This window comes from Echinops telfairi, unplaced genomic scaffold (genome assembly GCF_000313985.2).
Source record: "Echinops telfairi isolate 266 unplaced genomic scaffold, ASM31398v2 ScPeMD7_7458;HRSCAF=8496, whole genome shotgun sequence".
NCBI lineage: Eukaryota > Metazoa > Chordata > Mammalia > Afrosoricida > Tenrecidae > Echinops > Echinops telfairi.
In genome coordinates this window covers 38,957,929-38,973,334 of record NW_022111358.1, presented here as the reverse complement: position 1 = coordinate 38,973,334, position 15,406 = coordinate 38,957,929, and the positions used below count along the sequence as shown (strand labels likewise).

General features: G+C 52.7%; 2 protein-coding genes across 2 annotated transcripts in view; one reads left to right on the top strand and one right to left on the bottom strand.

Moving 5' to 3' along the window:
- Position 1: 1 nt before the first annotated feature.
- Positions 2-3,766, top strand: SLC16A6 (solute carrier family 16 member 6; the record flags this gene model as incomplete). Its single annotated transcript, XM_004709336.2, has 2 exons — positions 2-767; positions 2,968-3,766. Coding segments are annotated over 2 exons (1,017 nt in total), but the record flags the coding sequence as incomplete, so codon positions are not given.
- A 10,759-nt stretch (positions 3,767-14,525) lies between these two features.
- Positions 14,526-15,406, bottom strand: part of LOC105979193 (archaemetzincin-2) — a 15,049-nt gene continuing 14,168 nt past the window's right edge. The window contains exon 6 of the mRNA XM_045299838.1: positions 14,526-14,991. Within this exon, the coding sequence (XP_045155773.1) occupies positions 14,812-14,991 (180 nt within the window). The 3' untranslated portion in view covers positions 14,526-14,811. The remainder of the gene's footprint in view (positions 14,992-15,406) is intronic.

The following is a 15,406-nucleotide window of genomic DNA, read 5'->3' as shown; positions in this document are numbered from 1 at the left end:
CGTGGGCCTGCTGCAGGCCAACATCATCATCTGCGGACTGCTGCTCCGGCCCATCCTCATCCGTGCACCGGGATCCCCGCAGGCGGCCCCCCAGGAGCTGCGGAAGGAGGTGCAGTGCATGCTGGAGAACGAGAAGACGCGCACCTCCATCGACTCCATCGACTCCGGAGTGGAGCTCACTACCTCACCTAAGAATGTGCCTGGCCCCGCCGGCGTGGCGCCCGAGCCCGGGGCGGAGGCGCAGCAGGGCCTGGTGAAGGGCGGCTCCAGGCAGAGCCAGGCGCAGGGCCCCCTGCTCGACTTCTCCATTTTGCGCGAGAAGAGTTTCATCTGTTACGCACTGTTTGGTCTTTTTGCCACCCTGGGCTTCTTCGCGCCCGCCCTGTACATCATCCCTCTGGGCGTTAGCCTGGGCCTCGAGCAGGAGCAGGCGGCCTTCATCCTGTCCACCATGGCCATCGCCGAGGTCTTCGGGCGGATCGGAGCCGGCGTGGTCCTCAACAGAGAGCCCATCCGGAAGATCTACATCGAGCTCTTCTGCGTCCTCTTACTGACCGCCTCCCTGTTTGCCTTCACATGTGCTACTGAATTCTGGGGTCTGATGTCCTGTAGCGTCTTCTTTGGGTGCATGGTGGGGACCGTGGGCGGCACCCACATCCCGCTGCTGGCGGAGGAGGACGTTGTGGGCATCGAGAGGATGGCCTCCGCTGCTGGCGTCTACGTCTTCATCCAGAGTGTGTCAGGCCTGGCCGGGCCCCCGCTGGCAGGTAATTCAAACCCTCCGCCTCTTGCTAGCCCCTCAGCCGTCGCTGTGCTGCCTTCCTGACCCAGGCTGCCGACAAACCGACCGGTTTTCCAAACTGCAGGAGTCCTGATGGCATAGTGGGTTACGCGTTGGGCTGCTAGCCGCAACGACAGCAGTTCGAACCCACCAGCCACTCCTTGTGAGGAGGCTGAGGCTGGCTGTTCCTACCTATAAAGATCCGCAGCCTCCAAAAGCCACAGGAGCAGTTCCTAGGCTGCCCGAGCGGGTCGCTGCTCGTTGGAGTGGGCTCAAGGGCAGTGAGGGCAGTGCCAGTCAGCGGCCTCATAGTAGCATCCTTACTGTGATGCCCAGCCACTGGCCCGCTGGCCCGTGTGCCATGGGGGTGCTGACTCAGTTTCAGTGGAGCTGCCGGCCGAAGGCAGACTATGAAGAAGGGCCTGGGTTTCTCCGTGGCCAGAATCAGCCAGTGACAAGCCCTGGCATCCCGCCGTCTGGTCTCTGACCCCTCGTGGGGATGGCCAGGCGTGGGCAGCGTTTCATTCTGCTGTGCGTTGGGGTTTCCATGCCACAGCAGAAAGGAGCGATTACATAAGCCAACCCTCTCAGTTTCAGCCAAGGCCAAGTGGCATGTTCGAGACCGAGGCAGAACTAGAACCTCTCTCTGCAGTCCACAGGAACCACGGCGGCGGCGAAGGCTCTCAGTTGGCCTGTCCATAGCCAGGTCAACAACTAGAAGAATCTCCCAGCTTCCCGAGGCTTTTCTGCCCCCGTAAAGGTTTACAGCCTCTTTTGAAAGCCACAGGGGCCATTCTGCCCTCCCCTGTAGGGTCATCATGAGTCAGAACCAACTGACGGCAGTGGCTTGTCTTCAGTCCATGTGGCCCTAAGATCTGACCCGCAGGACAATGGACATAAGGGCCTTCGATGAATCATTCTTAGAGGAGCTCTGGTAGCATAGTGGGGTTACAAGTTGGATTGTTAGCCACAAGACCAGCAGTTCAAAACCACCAGCTGCTCCACAGGAGGAAGCTAACCCTTTCTCCTCCCTTAAAGGTTTACAGCTTCTGAAACCCGTGGGGGCAGTTCTCTGTCCGGGAGGGTTGCTGTGAGTCGAGGGCAGCAAGGGAGGTTTGGGGGTGACAGTCATCTCTGCTTCTCAGCGGGGTAGGTGTTGGGGAACTGAACACACAGCAGCCGTAGACATTGATTTAACAACAACAAAAACAAGCTCACTGTCGAACTGCCCTGCGGGTTTCCAAGAGTGTAACTCTTTACAGAAGTAGGAGCGGAGTGGCTGGTTGTTTTGAACTGCTGACCTTGTGGTTAGCAGCCCAGCATGTGACTACTGCGTCCATCACTAGAGCTTCCTCGTCTGTTCCTATTGACTATTTCCTTCCGGGAGAGGCGTGAGGGTTCACCCTGTGGATCAGAAATAGGCCCTGAATGTCTTGGCTGTGATTGGCTCCGTGCTGAAAGATGCCCAGAACCAACGAATGAGAAGGGCTAGCCTGTCCTTTCTTCTGAAGCGTGCATTTCCCAAGAAGCTGCCCCACGAGTTCTTCTTTATGAGGACAGGCGTAGCCCATGGAGGGACATGTGAGCCACTTGTCTAAAAATACCAAAGCCAACTACCATTGAGCTCATGGTGACTCGGTGTGACCCTGTGAGACAAAGTAGGGCTGCCCCAGTGGGCTTCGGAGGCCGTCAGTCTTTCCTGGAGCAGACAGCCTCTTCTTCCTCGGTGGTTGGATTCAGACTGTCGACCTAGCTTGTTGGCAAGCCCAGCACATGGGTAACCCACCATGCCACTGGGGCTCCAGTGTTTTGGATGCATGTGAATTACTATCTCTATTTCCTCATGGCGTGGTGGTGGTGGTGGTGCATCGGGCTGCTAACGGCAAGGTCAGCAGTTCGAAACCACCAGCCGCTCCTAAAGTTTTAGTCCGGGAAACTCACAGGGCCCTCTAGGGTCGCAGTGAGTCGCCATCAACTCTCGATGGCAGTGAGTTTGTTTGGTCTTTGGTTTTCTCAGCCAGCTAGGTAAGTCTCCTAACCACACCCTTTCTGCTTTCGAGACAAGATGGTAGAGAGCTGAGATGCTGAGATGCTTCTGAGTGTGCTGGGAGGCCAGCGGGGTGCAGGGAGAGGGTTTATGGGCAGTGGGAGGGCCATTGCTAACAGCTATCACTGCTTCTGCACAGGTCTGCTGGTGGACCAAAGCAAAGTGTACAGCAGGGCCTTCTACTCCTGCGCGGCTGGCATGTTGCTGGCGGCTGTGTGCCTGGCCCTGGTGAGACCCTGCCGGCAAGGGCTGTGCCAGCGCCCTCATCCCAGGCAAGCCAAGGCAGAGGGCCGGCCCGGGAACGCTTTACAAGACATCCCCGAGGAGTTTCTGGAAATGGACCTCGAGAAGAATGAGCAGGGCCTGCAGATGCAAAAGATGCCCATCTGACTGGCTATCCTGCGACGGTCGCCCCGCCACTGCCGGGTGGGAGGGTGCAGGGTGAGGCGAGCAGCTAACGTTGCGCCCTCCTTTCAAAATACCTTTGAAGCGGACCCTACACGGGGGCTTCACCAAGACGGTGGGGAGAGAGTCCATGCACGACCTTTCCATTCCCTTTGCCCGCCAGCTTTCTGATGCCCCCCCACCCCACGTGGGATCAACAGGACGCCCTTCTGTTTACTTTTCCCAAGCATCCTTCCTGACCTCCATCCAGCTAGATTCCGCCCTAGCAAGACAGAGGCCTCTCTGGTCCAGTTTTCAAATCGTGATTTGAATTGGCAAAGTCGTTTTAAAAACTCTCCCTGGTGACCAACGATAGTCATCAAATAGCAATTCACCCCGGTCACTGCAAGGAAATTGGCCACCCCCTCCTCAGAAAGAAATCGTCCTGGCTAATTTTCAAGATGACCAATAAATTGTTAAATACCCTTTGGTTAACACAGGGGCCCTGGTGGCATGGTGGGTTAAGCATTGGCCCGCTTACCACAAGGCCAGCAGTTCCAATCCACCAGCTGCTCCTCGAGAAAAATGAGGCTTTCTACTCCCATCAAAAGCCACAGCCTCAGGAACCCAGGGGGGCAGGTCTACCTTGTCCTCTGGGGTGGCTGGGAGTGCAAACAGAATCGATGGTGGTGGATTGCACAACACAGAAGTTTCTGCTGACCAAGTCTGACCTCTGGACTTTCCAGACCTTTCCTGGAGACGAAACCCCATCTAAGACCAAACTTCCGGCTGACAAACAGAAAATGTTTCTAGAACTTGAATTTCCTGAATGTGAGAGTTGCCACTGTCTTTCTATGGACGGTCACTACCCGCAAGTGTTTCAATGGGGAAGGCTTGGGATGGCCTCAAAATGGTGTTTCCTATTGCTTCTTAATTGTTCAGAAAAGGCGGTTGTAGCGTCGTCCTTCATGCATGAGCCCTGGTGGTGCAGTGGTTACGTGCTGGACCGCCGACTCCAAGGTCAGCAGTCCGAAACCATCAGCGGCGCCTCAGAAGAAAGATGAAGTTTCTATTCCAGCGAAGAGCAGTCTTGGAGACTCGCAGGGGTAGTTCTACCTTGTCCTACAGGGTCCCTGTGAGTCCGCATCGACTCCAGGGCAGTGCGTTTTAAGTGAGTCTCTTTCATTGAAACCACTATTTATTATTAAGTTATTAATCAAAAGAAGTCAGATCTGGGGCATCATCTGTATTTTCACCTCCTTTCTGTAACCCTCTCGATGCCTCAGAGAGCCCTTCTTGTCTTGTGCCATGACACTCCTGCAAGGCCGAGTCAGAACACAGCGCATCCGCAGTCTGTTGAAAGGCAGTGTGTGGGATGGACGGGAGGAGGGTGACAGCCAGCCATGGAAGCTCTTTACAGTGATTTTGTTTCACCACCTAAGATCAATTGAGAATCTCCTCTGATCAGAAAGAATTTGGTTTCCTTGAATGGCTGCAGTATTTGTTTCTTGTTTTTCCCCTAAACGTCCCCTCCCCCCATCCAACTGTTAACTAATCTCTTATTCACACGGGAGAAGCAGAAACATCCTGCTCACCGTCAGCGCCCACGGTACAGAGCGATCGAGACTTGACCAGACTGAGTCCCCGTGGTTATCGCCCATAGTTTCCGAGGGAGCCACCGGCACGGACACCTTTCTCCTTGTAGCATGTTCCTGTCCGTGGGGCGCGGGGAGGGAGACCAGGCAGGCGTATGTATCCTGACTCTCACCTGAGCAGGTGCTCCATCTGTGCTCATCTTCACTGTTACTTTGTGACAACTCAGGGCCAAGAGTGTAACAGCCTAGTTTGGGTTGCAGGTACACACAAGCTTGAATATTTCTCTGCACTGAATGAAAGGGGCGGAGCTCACCGCCACCAGCTGCGTTTTGTAGAGCGTCTTATCAGCCATAGAAACAGGACAATCTTTAATCTTTGGGGGGTGGGGGAAGGGGGCGGTATATAAGGTGGCAGGAAAACGCAGGCAAGGTGGATGTAGCAATCCCTCGTCACCCTTGAGAAGGACTGAGTTCGTGGCGGTTGTACAGACCGGCACGACGTCAGCACTTTACTACGTGTTGTTTGTTTACGATGAATTTCGATGCAACTTAATATTTATTACTGGTTTCCGAGGGGTCTGCTCTGTGCCCATTCTACCAACTGCATGAAAACAACATGTATGCCCTTTTCCGTCTGCCAATAATCCAGGAAGGAAGGTGGGCCCACTGGTTCCATGTCTGTGACTTCCTGGTACTTCTAGATTTGCAATAAACGTGTGGCTTTTTTACTAAAAGAGACTGGGGTCTTCTGTGATGCAGCTGGTGGGGTTCTGGCTCTTTTTGCTTGCTTGTTTGTTTTTGAGCTGAATTAGAATCCCATAGTTGATCCATAAAAGTCAAATGAGCCTGAGAAAGATTCCTAACTTTAAAAACTTAAGGGAACATTTCGGCCGAGTCTTCTCGTTCGACCTGTGCCCTGGTGGGGTCGTGGATGACAAGCCTTGGGCTGCTTATTCAGTGCAAGGTCACCTGCAGCTCCGAGGGAGAAAGATGAGGCTTTTGGCTCCCGGGAAGAGTGACAGGCTCAGAAACCCACAGGGGCAGTTCTCCACCCTACATATATATACAGGAGCCCTGGTCACTCGTTGGCTAAAGCACTCCTGTGCTAAAGGTCGGCAGTTGGCTTCCACCAAGATTCCAACCTTGGAAACTCTCTGGGGCAGCTCTACTCTGGCCAATGATCAGAATCGACTCTCAGGTGTCAGCTTGGTTTTAGAGACATGTAAAGGTTTCCACCAAATTCTTTTTCCCCCCCATCAAATTCTTACTGGACTTGTTTCTTAGTGAAAGATACAAATACCATGACAGCCGCACAGGCTGGGGTCGGTGAGCTGCAGCCACATGCGGCTCGGATGTACCTATGGCTCAGAAGTAAAATGAAAAACCTGTTCAAGGATAAAAGATGATGACTTCATTTGCTTGCAAAAATATCGTTATGGCTCTCGAATAATTTTTTTCTAATTGTTGAGAGAGACAGGATTGGCTCTTGCATGTCGAAGTTTGCCAACGCCTGGGCTAAGCCTCGCCAAAGGAACACGTGGAAATAGTTAAGACCACCTTTACTGCCTCAACAGTTAAGTGCTCGGCTGCCATCTGAACCCACCCAGGGCCGTTTGGAAACCTGCCAGCCCGAACCCCCCCACAGGAGTTGTACCCTCCACCCCGAGAGCCAGGAGTCAGCCTCCTGGCAGCAAATAACAACGGCATGAGCAGTTGCTCTACAGACAAGAGCGTTCTGAGAACGGTGCTGGAGTCCTAGTTTCGGCTGATGTGTGAGCTGTATGCTAGCCACAAGGTCTGCCTTTTGACACCCCCAGCCGATCTGCGGGAGAAAGACAAGGCCTTCTAACTTCCAGGAACAGTTAGTCTTGGAAACCCACAGCGACAGTTCTACCCTGCCCTATAGGGTCCCTTTAGACTCCATGACAGTAAGAACTGTTGTAACCTCTCGCACAGGAACCGCCCGCCCATCGCTCTCATAAATACGGACGCGAGGTCCCCCTTGTGTTCAGTTTGCGTAATGACTCCCTGAGGTTGCAGCCCGAGAGAAGTGGCGGAGTTCACGGACTGGTGGTAACTCACACCAGAATCCCGTTAGCATCAGTCACTACAAATTCCTGGAAGGGAAATGAGATAGCAAATTGATTTCCCCAAACATTGGATCTATGACGGCTTTTTAAATATAGTTCACCAACCATGACTGACAGAACGGACTATGTACTTAGTGATATGTGTATCATATATGTACTTAGTCCCATGGGTGTACTTAGTCACCCAGCAACTCCCACGCACACCCTAGTTCCTCTGGCACCGTTAGCAGTCACCCTGAAGTCCGTTCTGACTCCCAGCGAGCCGTGTATGTCTGCGTGGACCGGAGCTCCACGGGGTTTTCTGCAGCGGGTTTTGCAAAAATAGACCGCTAGGGGCTTTTCTCCACGATGCCTTTGAGTGGACTTGAACCATGAGCCTTTGAGGGAAGCGGCCATGTGTGTTAACCATTTGTGCTGAGGGCCTCCCACCCTAGAATTCAACCCAAACCTTGACACTTCTCTATGCTGACACCACTTGAAACCCCGATCATGCTCAACTCCTGGGAGACAATACACGGATGCTAACCGGGGTCTCCAGCTGAAACCGCCCTTGAGAGACCCCACGTGCTCCTCCCCAAACCTGACCCAGGTGGCCCTTTTCCAAATAGAGACAGCATCTCACAGCTTTTGCCTGAACCCAAGCCAACACCATCGGAACTGGATGACTGCAGCACCCTCTAGTGGGCTTGCCCACCAGGGACAGCAGCGGGTGGCCACTCTACAACAGCCATGGTGGCTCTTTGAGTCCGGCAGGGCCACCTTGAGGAGCTAACATTACAGACGAGGGTCCCATGGAACCCTCTCACCTTATCGATTGTCCCTTGCTCTTGCTCCTCCAGCCCACTGGCTTTCCGGCTATCCCCGGAAAAGGAAAACGCCAGGCCTCAGGTCTTGATTCCCTTGACCTACATGGCTCCTTTTGTTGTGGTTAAGTGCCGTCAGGTCAGTTCTGACTCATAGAGACCTATGTACAACAGAACAAAACACTGCCTGCTTCTACACCATCCTTACAATTGCTACTTTTGAGCCCACTGTTGCAGCCACTTGTCAATCCAGCTTGTCAAAGGCCTCCCTCTCTTCCACTGCCCCTGTACTTTTCCAAGCATGACGTCCTTCTCCGGAGACTGGTCTCTGGTGACCACATGTCAGCCAAGTCTTGCCCTCCTTGCTTCTAAGGAGCATTCTGGCTGTACTTCAAAGACAGACTTGGTTGTTCTTCGGGTAGTTCACAGCACTTTCAATATTTGTTGCCAACACCACAATGCAATTGCATGAATTCTTTTTCAGCCTCTGTAGGCATTGCCCAGCGTGCACTGCATTCGAGGCGATTGAAAATGTCATGGCTTGGGTTAGGTGCACCTCAGTCTTCAAACGGGCACCCTTGCTCTTCAATGCTTTGAGAAGATCCTGTATTCCTTAAAGCATTGTTTCTTTTGATACGTACAATTAATGGCCTCCAGCCTACTCAAAAAGCTAGCAGATGCTCTCTTTAGCTTGACCTTGTAGTGGCGGGAGGTGGGGTTGAGGGTACGAGTTAAGTATTTAACTCCGTACTAACAGAAAGGTTGTTCTGGCGGGAGGTGGGGTTGAGGGTACAAGTATTTAACTCCGTACTAACAGAAAGGTTGGCCCTTTGCACCCACTCCAGGGCGCCTCAGAAGAAAGGTCTGGCAACCTGCTCTCAAAAGGTCCCCCTGGGGAGTAGGGTTCTGCCCTGTACACACAGGTGCGCAGTCGACTTGACAGCAGTTGGAACAACACCGCGTCTGTGCCACACAAGTCTTTCTCTACTCATTCAGTGTCTCTCACTTCCACTGGCACATTCAGGGAGCAGCTGTTTGTTGACTGCTGTACCCCAAGGCTTCACGCAGGGCTTGGCACAGAGTTGGTGGATATGGGAATGAATGAGGCCCTTGTTTTCTCCTCACCATGACATGTATTTTCACTGCGGATGTCCCTCACCATATTGTGCCGTGCAGTGACTGCGTTTTCCACAGACGAAGGTCAGGCTGGGGCAGCCCTGCCAGGAGCCAGTCCCTAGCACCATTTTCCCCACAGCGGGTCATGTTGTCCCAGCCTTGTGTCTCTGTGTCAATTGTGGTCATTCACACAACCATTCTGACTTTCTCACAATGTGAGAAATTGCACGTTTCACTGACTGCCAAGCCCACTGCCAGCAGGTCGATTGTAACTCCAAGCAACCCTCTAGGACAGAAGAACTACCTGTGGGTTTCCACGGCTGTAAACTGCTGAAAGCAGACTGCCTTGTCTTCTAACTCCCTTAGACAATGGGGCTAGCGGGGAGATGAGATGGGGCGGTGTTTTCCAGCTTATGGCATGACGACGACCAGGAAAAAGTGCAGAACCTGGCACGGGGCAACTTGGGGCCTGGTCCCCTTGTTCCACTGGCTCAGAGCCACACAGGAGGCATGGCTAGCAGGCTCCTTCCTCACCCCTGACGGGCATCCAGCCAGCTCCACGTGACCAACCCTGAGCAATTCTGCTTCCAAAGAGAAAACCCATTTAGAGAAGATCCCCGGCCTTAAAGGAGCTGTGACGTGTTGAAGGTTGGAAGCCGTCAGGTGCTCCAAAGGAACTCTGGGGGCAGTCTGCTCTAAGATTCACATCCCTCAGTACCGCTCTTCTACTCTGCCCTCAGGGCGCCAGAAGCCACTCAATGATGGCGTGAGTTGGTGTTGGCTTTGACAATGAAAGCCATCCGCTAATGGTAAGCACTCACTGCCCTGGTCCAAGACTCCAAGCCCTGTCGTCTTTCTCCCAAGAGCAGCGGGTGCTTTTGAACTGCTGGCCTTGCAGTTAGCAGCCCAAAGGGTAACCACTATGCCATCAGGTTACTAAGTAACCACTATGCCACCAGGTTACTAAGTAACCACCATGCCACCAGGTTACTAAGTAGCAAGGTTCAACGTGCAACCCGCAAGGCATCCAGGGGTCCTTGGTCTCCAGCGCCTTTCAGCTTTGTACTCACTGTGGCCTGGACTTTCACTCTGTCCCCAGCTTTTTCCTGGCTTTTTCTGACCCCCATAAACAAGGACCAGCAACCGGTGGGGCCTCATCTAGCTGCACGCTGCCCGAGGCCAGTCCGAATGGAAGCGAGCTGTAACTGCAAGATCTACACATGGGGATTTGACAATTTGGTCAAAAATAGATCATCACTTCGGTCGTTTTAAAGTACATGTTAAAATGATGCCGCGGCTGCATTTGATTTATTAATATCAGTCTCATCTACTTCTTGTGTTGTTTTCACTTTAACTCCCGCCCCAGCAGAGTCGCCAGGGGTGGGACTGCCTCCATAGCGCACAGTTTGGGGCTTTTCCTGTGGCTACTCACTGCCATTGAGTAGATTCCGGCTCCCCGCGACCCTAGAAGGGAGGGCGGAGCTGCCCTTGTGAGTTTCTGGGACTACACCTCTTTAAGGGCGAATAGTGGTTTCGGACAGCTGACCTTGAAGTTAGGGAACTGCCCAACGCGCAACCACTCCGCCACTGGCTACCCAAACCTCCGAGCCAAGCTCACTGCCATTATCAAAATGCCCTGCGCGGGCCCGGTCGCGCGCTCCCCTCCGCCCGGGCCCGCGTCACTCACTGCTCGGCGTGGCTGCTGCCTGACGTCCGGAGGGCTCTGCGCACGGGAGGCGGCCGCGCGGCCCCGGCGGAGCCCACGCTGCGCGCCCGCGGGGGAAGCCAGCCCGGTGGCCGGAAGCTGCGACACGAGCGGGGCGCCCAGGGCCGGCTAGGCGGAGGACGCCGCTTCCTGTGGGCGCTCCAGCTGCCCGCTGTGGGCCGGAGAGCCAGGGGATGTTGTTGTTCGTTGCCATGGAGTTGATCCCGCCCCTTGGTAACACCAGGTGTGCCGAGAACTGTGTCCCCTAAGGTCTCCAAAACTCTAACCTGTCGGACGGAAGGAGATCGATCGCCAGCCCTGTCTTCCCACCTCTGGTGGATTCCACCACCAACCTCTTGGCTGATAGTGAGCGCTTCACCGGGCACATCACCCTAGCCTCTACGACCATGGGTAAACTTGGCAAACTCCCTTCACCACCACCGGAAGGAAGCCTTTGTGAAATGCTGACGCTTGGTGTTCCCCTTGGCTGGGGCTACCTTTTCAATTCCGAGACCAAGCCACAAGAGAACGATGAGAGGTACTAATATACCAGGTGCCATCACAGTGTTTAACGTGCATTCTGTTACTGGGGACACGGTTCAACATGTGTGGGGTAAAATCTGCTTTCGTTTTTGGTTGCATCTTATAGGGTCGCTGTAAGTCGCACTCGACTCATTGGCAGTGGGTGTGGTTAGTCTTTGTTACTGCTACCAAGTGGAAAAGTATTCCTTTTCTCAACAAGGCAAGCTTGAACAGTTGTTAGGTGCCTGTGTACAACAGAAAACACTGCCCGGTCCAGTCCTGTGCCATCTTCACCAGTTCTTGTTCTAAGTCCATGGCTGCAGTCACTGTGTCTGTCCACCTTCTTGAGGGCCTTCCTCTTTTTTGCTGCCCCTCTGCTTTACCAAGCGCGATGTCCTTCTCCGGGGACTGGTCTCTCCTGACAACATGTCCAAAGTACGTGAGACAAAGTCTCACCATTCTGGCTGTACTTCTTCCGAGACAGACTTGTTGGCTCTTTAGGCAGCCCACAGTAGTCAGTACTCGCCCCCAGCACCGCAGTTCAAATGCTTCCATTCTTCAGTCTTCCGGATGCAACGTTCCACCTTCACATGCATATGAGGGGTCAGGTGCATCTTAGTCCCCAGAGGAACAGCCTTGCTTCTCAACCACTTTATTTTTTATATTATTTTTTAATCAATTTATTGGGGCTCATACAATTCATCACAATACATAGATCAATTGTGTAAGGCACATCTATACATTTGTTGCCCTCATCATTCCCAAAATTCGCTTGCCTCTTGGGTTCCCGGAACCCGCTAATTTTCCTTTTTTTCCCCCTCAACCACTTTAAAGAGGTCTGTGCACTGTACTCAATGCAAGCCATCCTTTGATTCTGATGACCGCGTCCATGAGCACTGATTGTGAATTCCAGCAAGATGAAATCCTTGACAACTTCCACTGTTTCTCCAGTTATCATGATGTTACCTATTGGTCCAGGTGTGAGGATTTTTGTTTCCTTTACCTTGAGTTGCAATTCATACTGGTGCCTGCCATCCTTGAAGTTCATCAGCAAGTGAGTCAGGTCCTCCTCACCTTCAGCGAGCAAGGTTGTGTCATCTGCGTATCAACTGCATTCAACTCTGTGGACTATGGCTAGCCTTGAGAAGAACTAGACTTCCAGAACAGGTCATTGTGCTCCCATGGAACATGTACATGGATCACGAGGCAGCTGTGCCAACCGAACAAGGGAAGAATACTGCATGGTTTAACATCAGGAGAGGCGTGTGTCAGGGTTGTATCGCTCACCATACTTATTCAATCTGTATGCTGAGCAAATCATCAGACAAGCTGGATTATATAAAGGACGCAGCACCAGGTTTGGAGGAAGGCTTACTAACAACACAACTCAATGGAAAGATTTAACTAGAGTGCATAAAACTTGACTGCAGAGACAACGTACACTGGCCTCCAATCCTGAAACTCTCCAAAAGTAAATGCAATGGTTTTTCACAGCACGCCTGGGGACAAATGTCCATCACATAAAACCCGGTTCCTACTTGTTGTTAGCTGCCTTTCCATCAGCCCCCAACTCTCGTCCCATCCCCAGGGTCACTCGAGGACCATCGCACTGTGCTCAGGTTTACACAGGTTGATTTCTGCAAGTACATCGCCAGGCCTTTCTCTGGTCTGGCAGCTCCGCTGAACCCTGCTTGGCATCGCAACAACATACAAGACACCTGTGGCAGATGGGAGGTGGCTGCATTATGAGATGGATTGGTTGGCGGGAACCACACACACCTGTGTCTCCAGCACTGAGAATTCCACCACTCAACCATCACTGCCCTGGAGTTGTTGAGGTCCACATTTCAAGAGCACCGAGGGAGCTGTTCGGGTGTGTGCTTGTTTGCGTGTACGTCTGCTTTCCTTGTCTCACAGGACACAGCAGGGCACAAATAGCCCATCTTCCCCAAATTCCTAGCCCCCGACTTTGAAACCCAAGCAAAATCTAAGTTCTCTTAGCTGGGTAATGAACATGGAACGAAAGGACTGAAGCTATACTGATCTTGCAGGAGAATCAGAGAAACACAAATACGCCTGACATTCATTAGAAGTATCTTATGCAAGGATGAATTAAAGCCCTAGCAAAACCTATCAAAGTCCAAGCTCCAACTTTCAGAGCGACCTGGTCTCCTCTGTCCAATGTGAATGGCAAGTCGCCATTTCCTAAAAGGACCTATAGAGCCATGAGGCAGCAAAGTGACTGAGAGAAAAATGATGGGCTGTTATAAACTATGCCTCCAACCACACGGAGAAATGATAGCCATGAAAAACGTGCTTTCTATTTCAGTCCCTGGCCCCTCGGGGAGAAAATGACCCTTCTTGAACACCAAGAACACAATTGTCATGGTGAGATGGGCCCACGGGGAATGTGATCTGCTAACATTGAGTCACCTGCCATTTTCAAGTACTTCATGGGCGGCCCAAGCTGGACAGTGAATATGGCAGACTGAAGAATGGATGCACTTGAATGATGCGTTGGTGAGGAATAGTGACCCCCCCATGGACTGCCACAAGACCAGCCAGCCTGTTTGGAAGGACACTCAGAATGTTCCTTGGGAGTCAAGGATGACAAGACCTCAACGGGTATGCTTTGGCCATGTTATCAGAAGGGACCAGTCTCTAGAGGAATTCATGTGTGGTGAAAGGTTATCAAAATAGAAGCCGACCTTCCACCAGGCGGACTGACACACTTGCTGCCACAATGGGCCCAAACATGGCAGCAGCTGTGAACGTGGTGCAGGGATCGGCAGCTTCTCCCTCTGTGGTACACGGGGTCACTGTGAGTTGGAACCGGCTCGTCAGCACCCACCAGCAGCACCTCCCCGGGTCACAGTTGGTGGAACAGTTGGCTTCCCCGGAAGCAGTGGGGAGCATGTTCACCGCCTCATGCTCCCCACAGTATTGTTGGCATCCCACCACCCCACCACGCCTGCCCCATTCAAAGAAACTTTCTGATGCAGAGCAGCAAGACAGAGATTGGTGGAATAGGGATAAGCCCAACCTGCTCTAAATCTATAGAAAGAGTAAGAGCGTCACAAACCTAAGTCCCATTGACCAAACTATTGACAGACCCCCCCTCCCAATGACTGTGCATTTCTGTTAACTGCTGAGAAGTCAGATGCAACCCCCACCCAACTTGGCAGCTGTGGTGGGAGTGGGTGCCACTGTCACCGTCACTCGGGAGAGATGGGCGTATGTTTAAACTGGTAAATCCTACCACTAGCTATGGCTTCTTTGGGGATAGCTGACAGCAGATGATGAGAGCAGGAGAGGCTCTCACGAAGGATGGGAGTGGAATGGTCAGAGACGCCCCCTCACCCCACCCGCAGCTCACCACGTGACCAGGCCAGGCCTCACAGAGCTGAGTGTCACTTCTGAAAACTGAGCCCCAACCTCCTCAGATGCGTGGTGGCTAACGATCTTGCCCAAGGACAGAGACAGCAATTTGTAAAGTGTTTATTTCCTCACTTGTGATGGCTTGTTGGAGTCTCTGTGAGACATAAACCCAGGTAAGGGAGGGAAAGGAAGTGGGGCGGCCACAGGCCCAGCTACAACCAAAGAATAGAGCACACATCGTGTGGCTCAGGGTCGGGGCTCTAACACAGGCTCTACTCTGTCACTTGGCCAGGGCACTCCCGGGAACCAGGACACTCCCGGGGACCACCTATAGCTGACTCCAGTGAGCTGCACCGCCAAAATGAAAGCATAATATGCAAGTGTTTTATTTTAATTACTCCTATCTGAAGGTCCTTCTTTCTGGAGAACAGCAAGGCATCTGACTATCCACTCTTTCCATTCCTTGAAGGCTGCCATCCCATCTGGCCAATTCCCAGCCTCCTCACAGGCAGGTTTTGGCGTTCTTCCAAGGACGTCAGCAGGTTCCTCTTCAATCCACCTCAACAAGGCCTGGGAGACAGCAGCAGCACCAACAACAAACAAGGAGGAAACAGATGTTAACGGCCAGAGCACGACCGTTTCCGCCAGAGAACATCGGCATCCAGATTCCATTAACCAAGTGAGGAAGTGATCGTCTGCTACTCAGCGAAGAGGGGGCACTGGACCCAAAAGAGAGGAAGAGATGGGATCTAGGATGATGGTGAATCTGGACCAACCATCTGGACGACACACCAGGAAAATGCACAGCCCCGAAACCCACCAACTACTACTGGCAATGAGGGTCAAAAGTGTGCAAGAGGGAAAAAGTGAGAGAGAAATTCACTAACAGAATTGCACCTGGGGCTTTAGGGTGGTGAGATGAGGCGGCTCCTTTATCAACTAGCTAACAGCTCCACTGGGGTTGATCCTGTGCCCAGGATGTGAC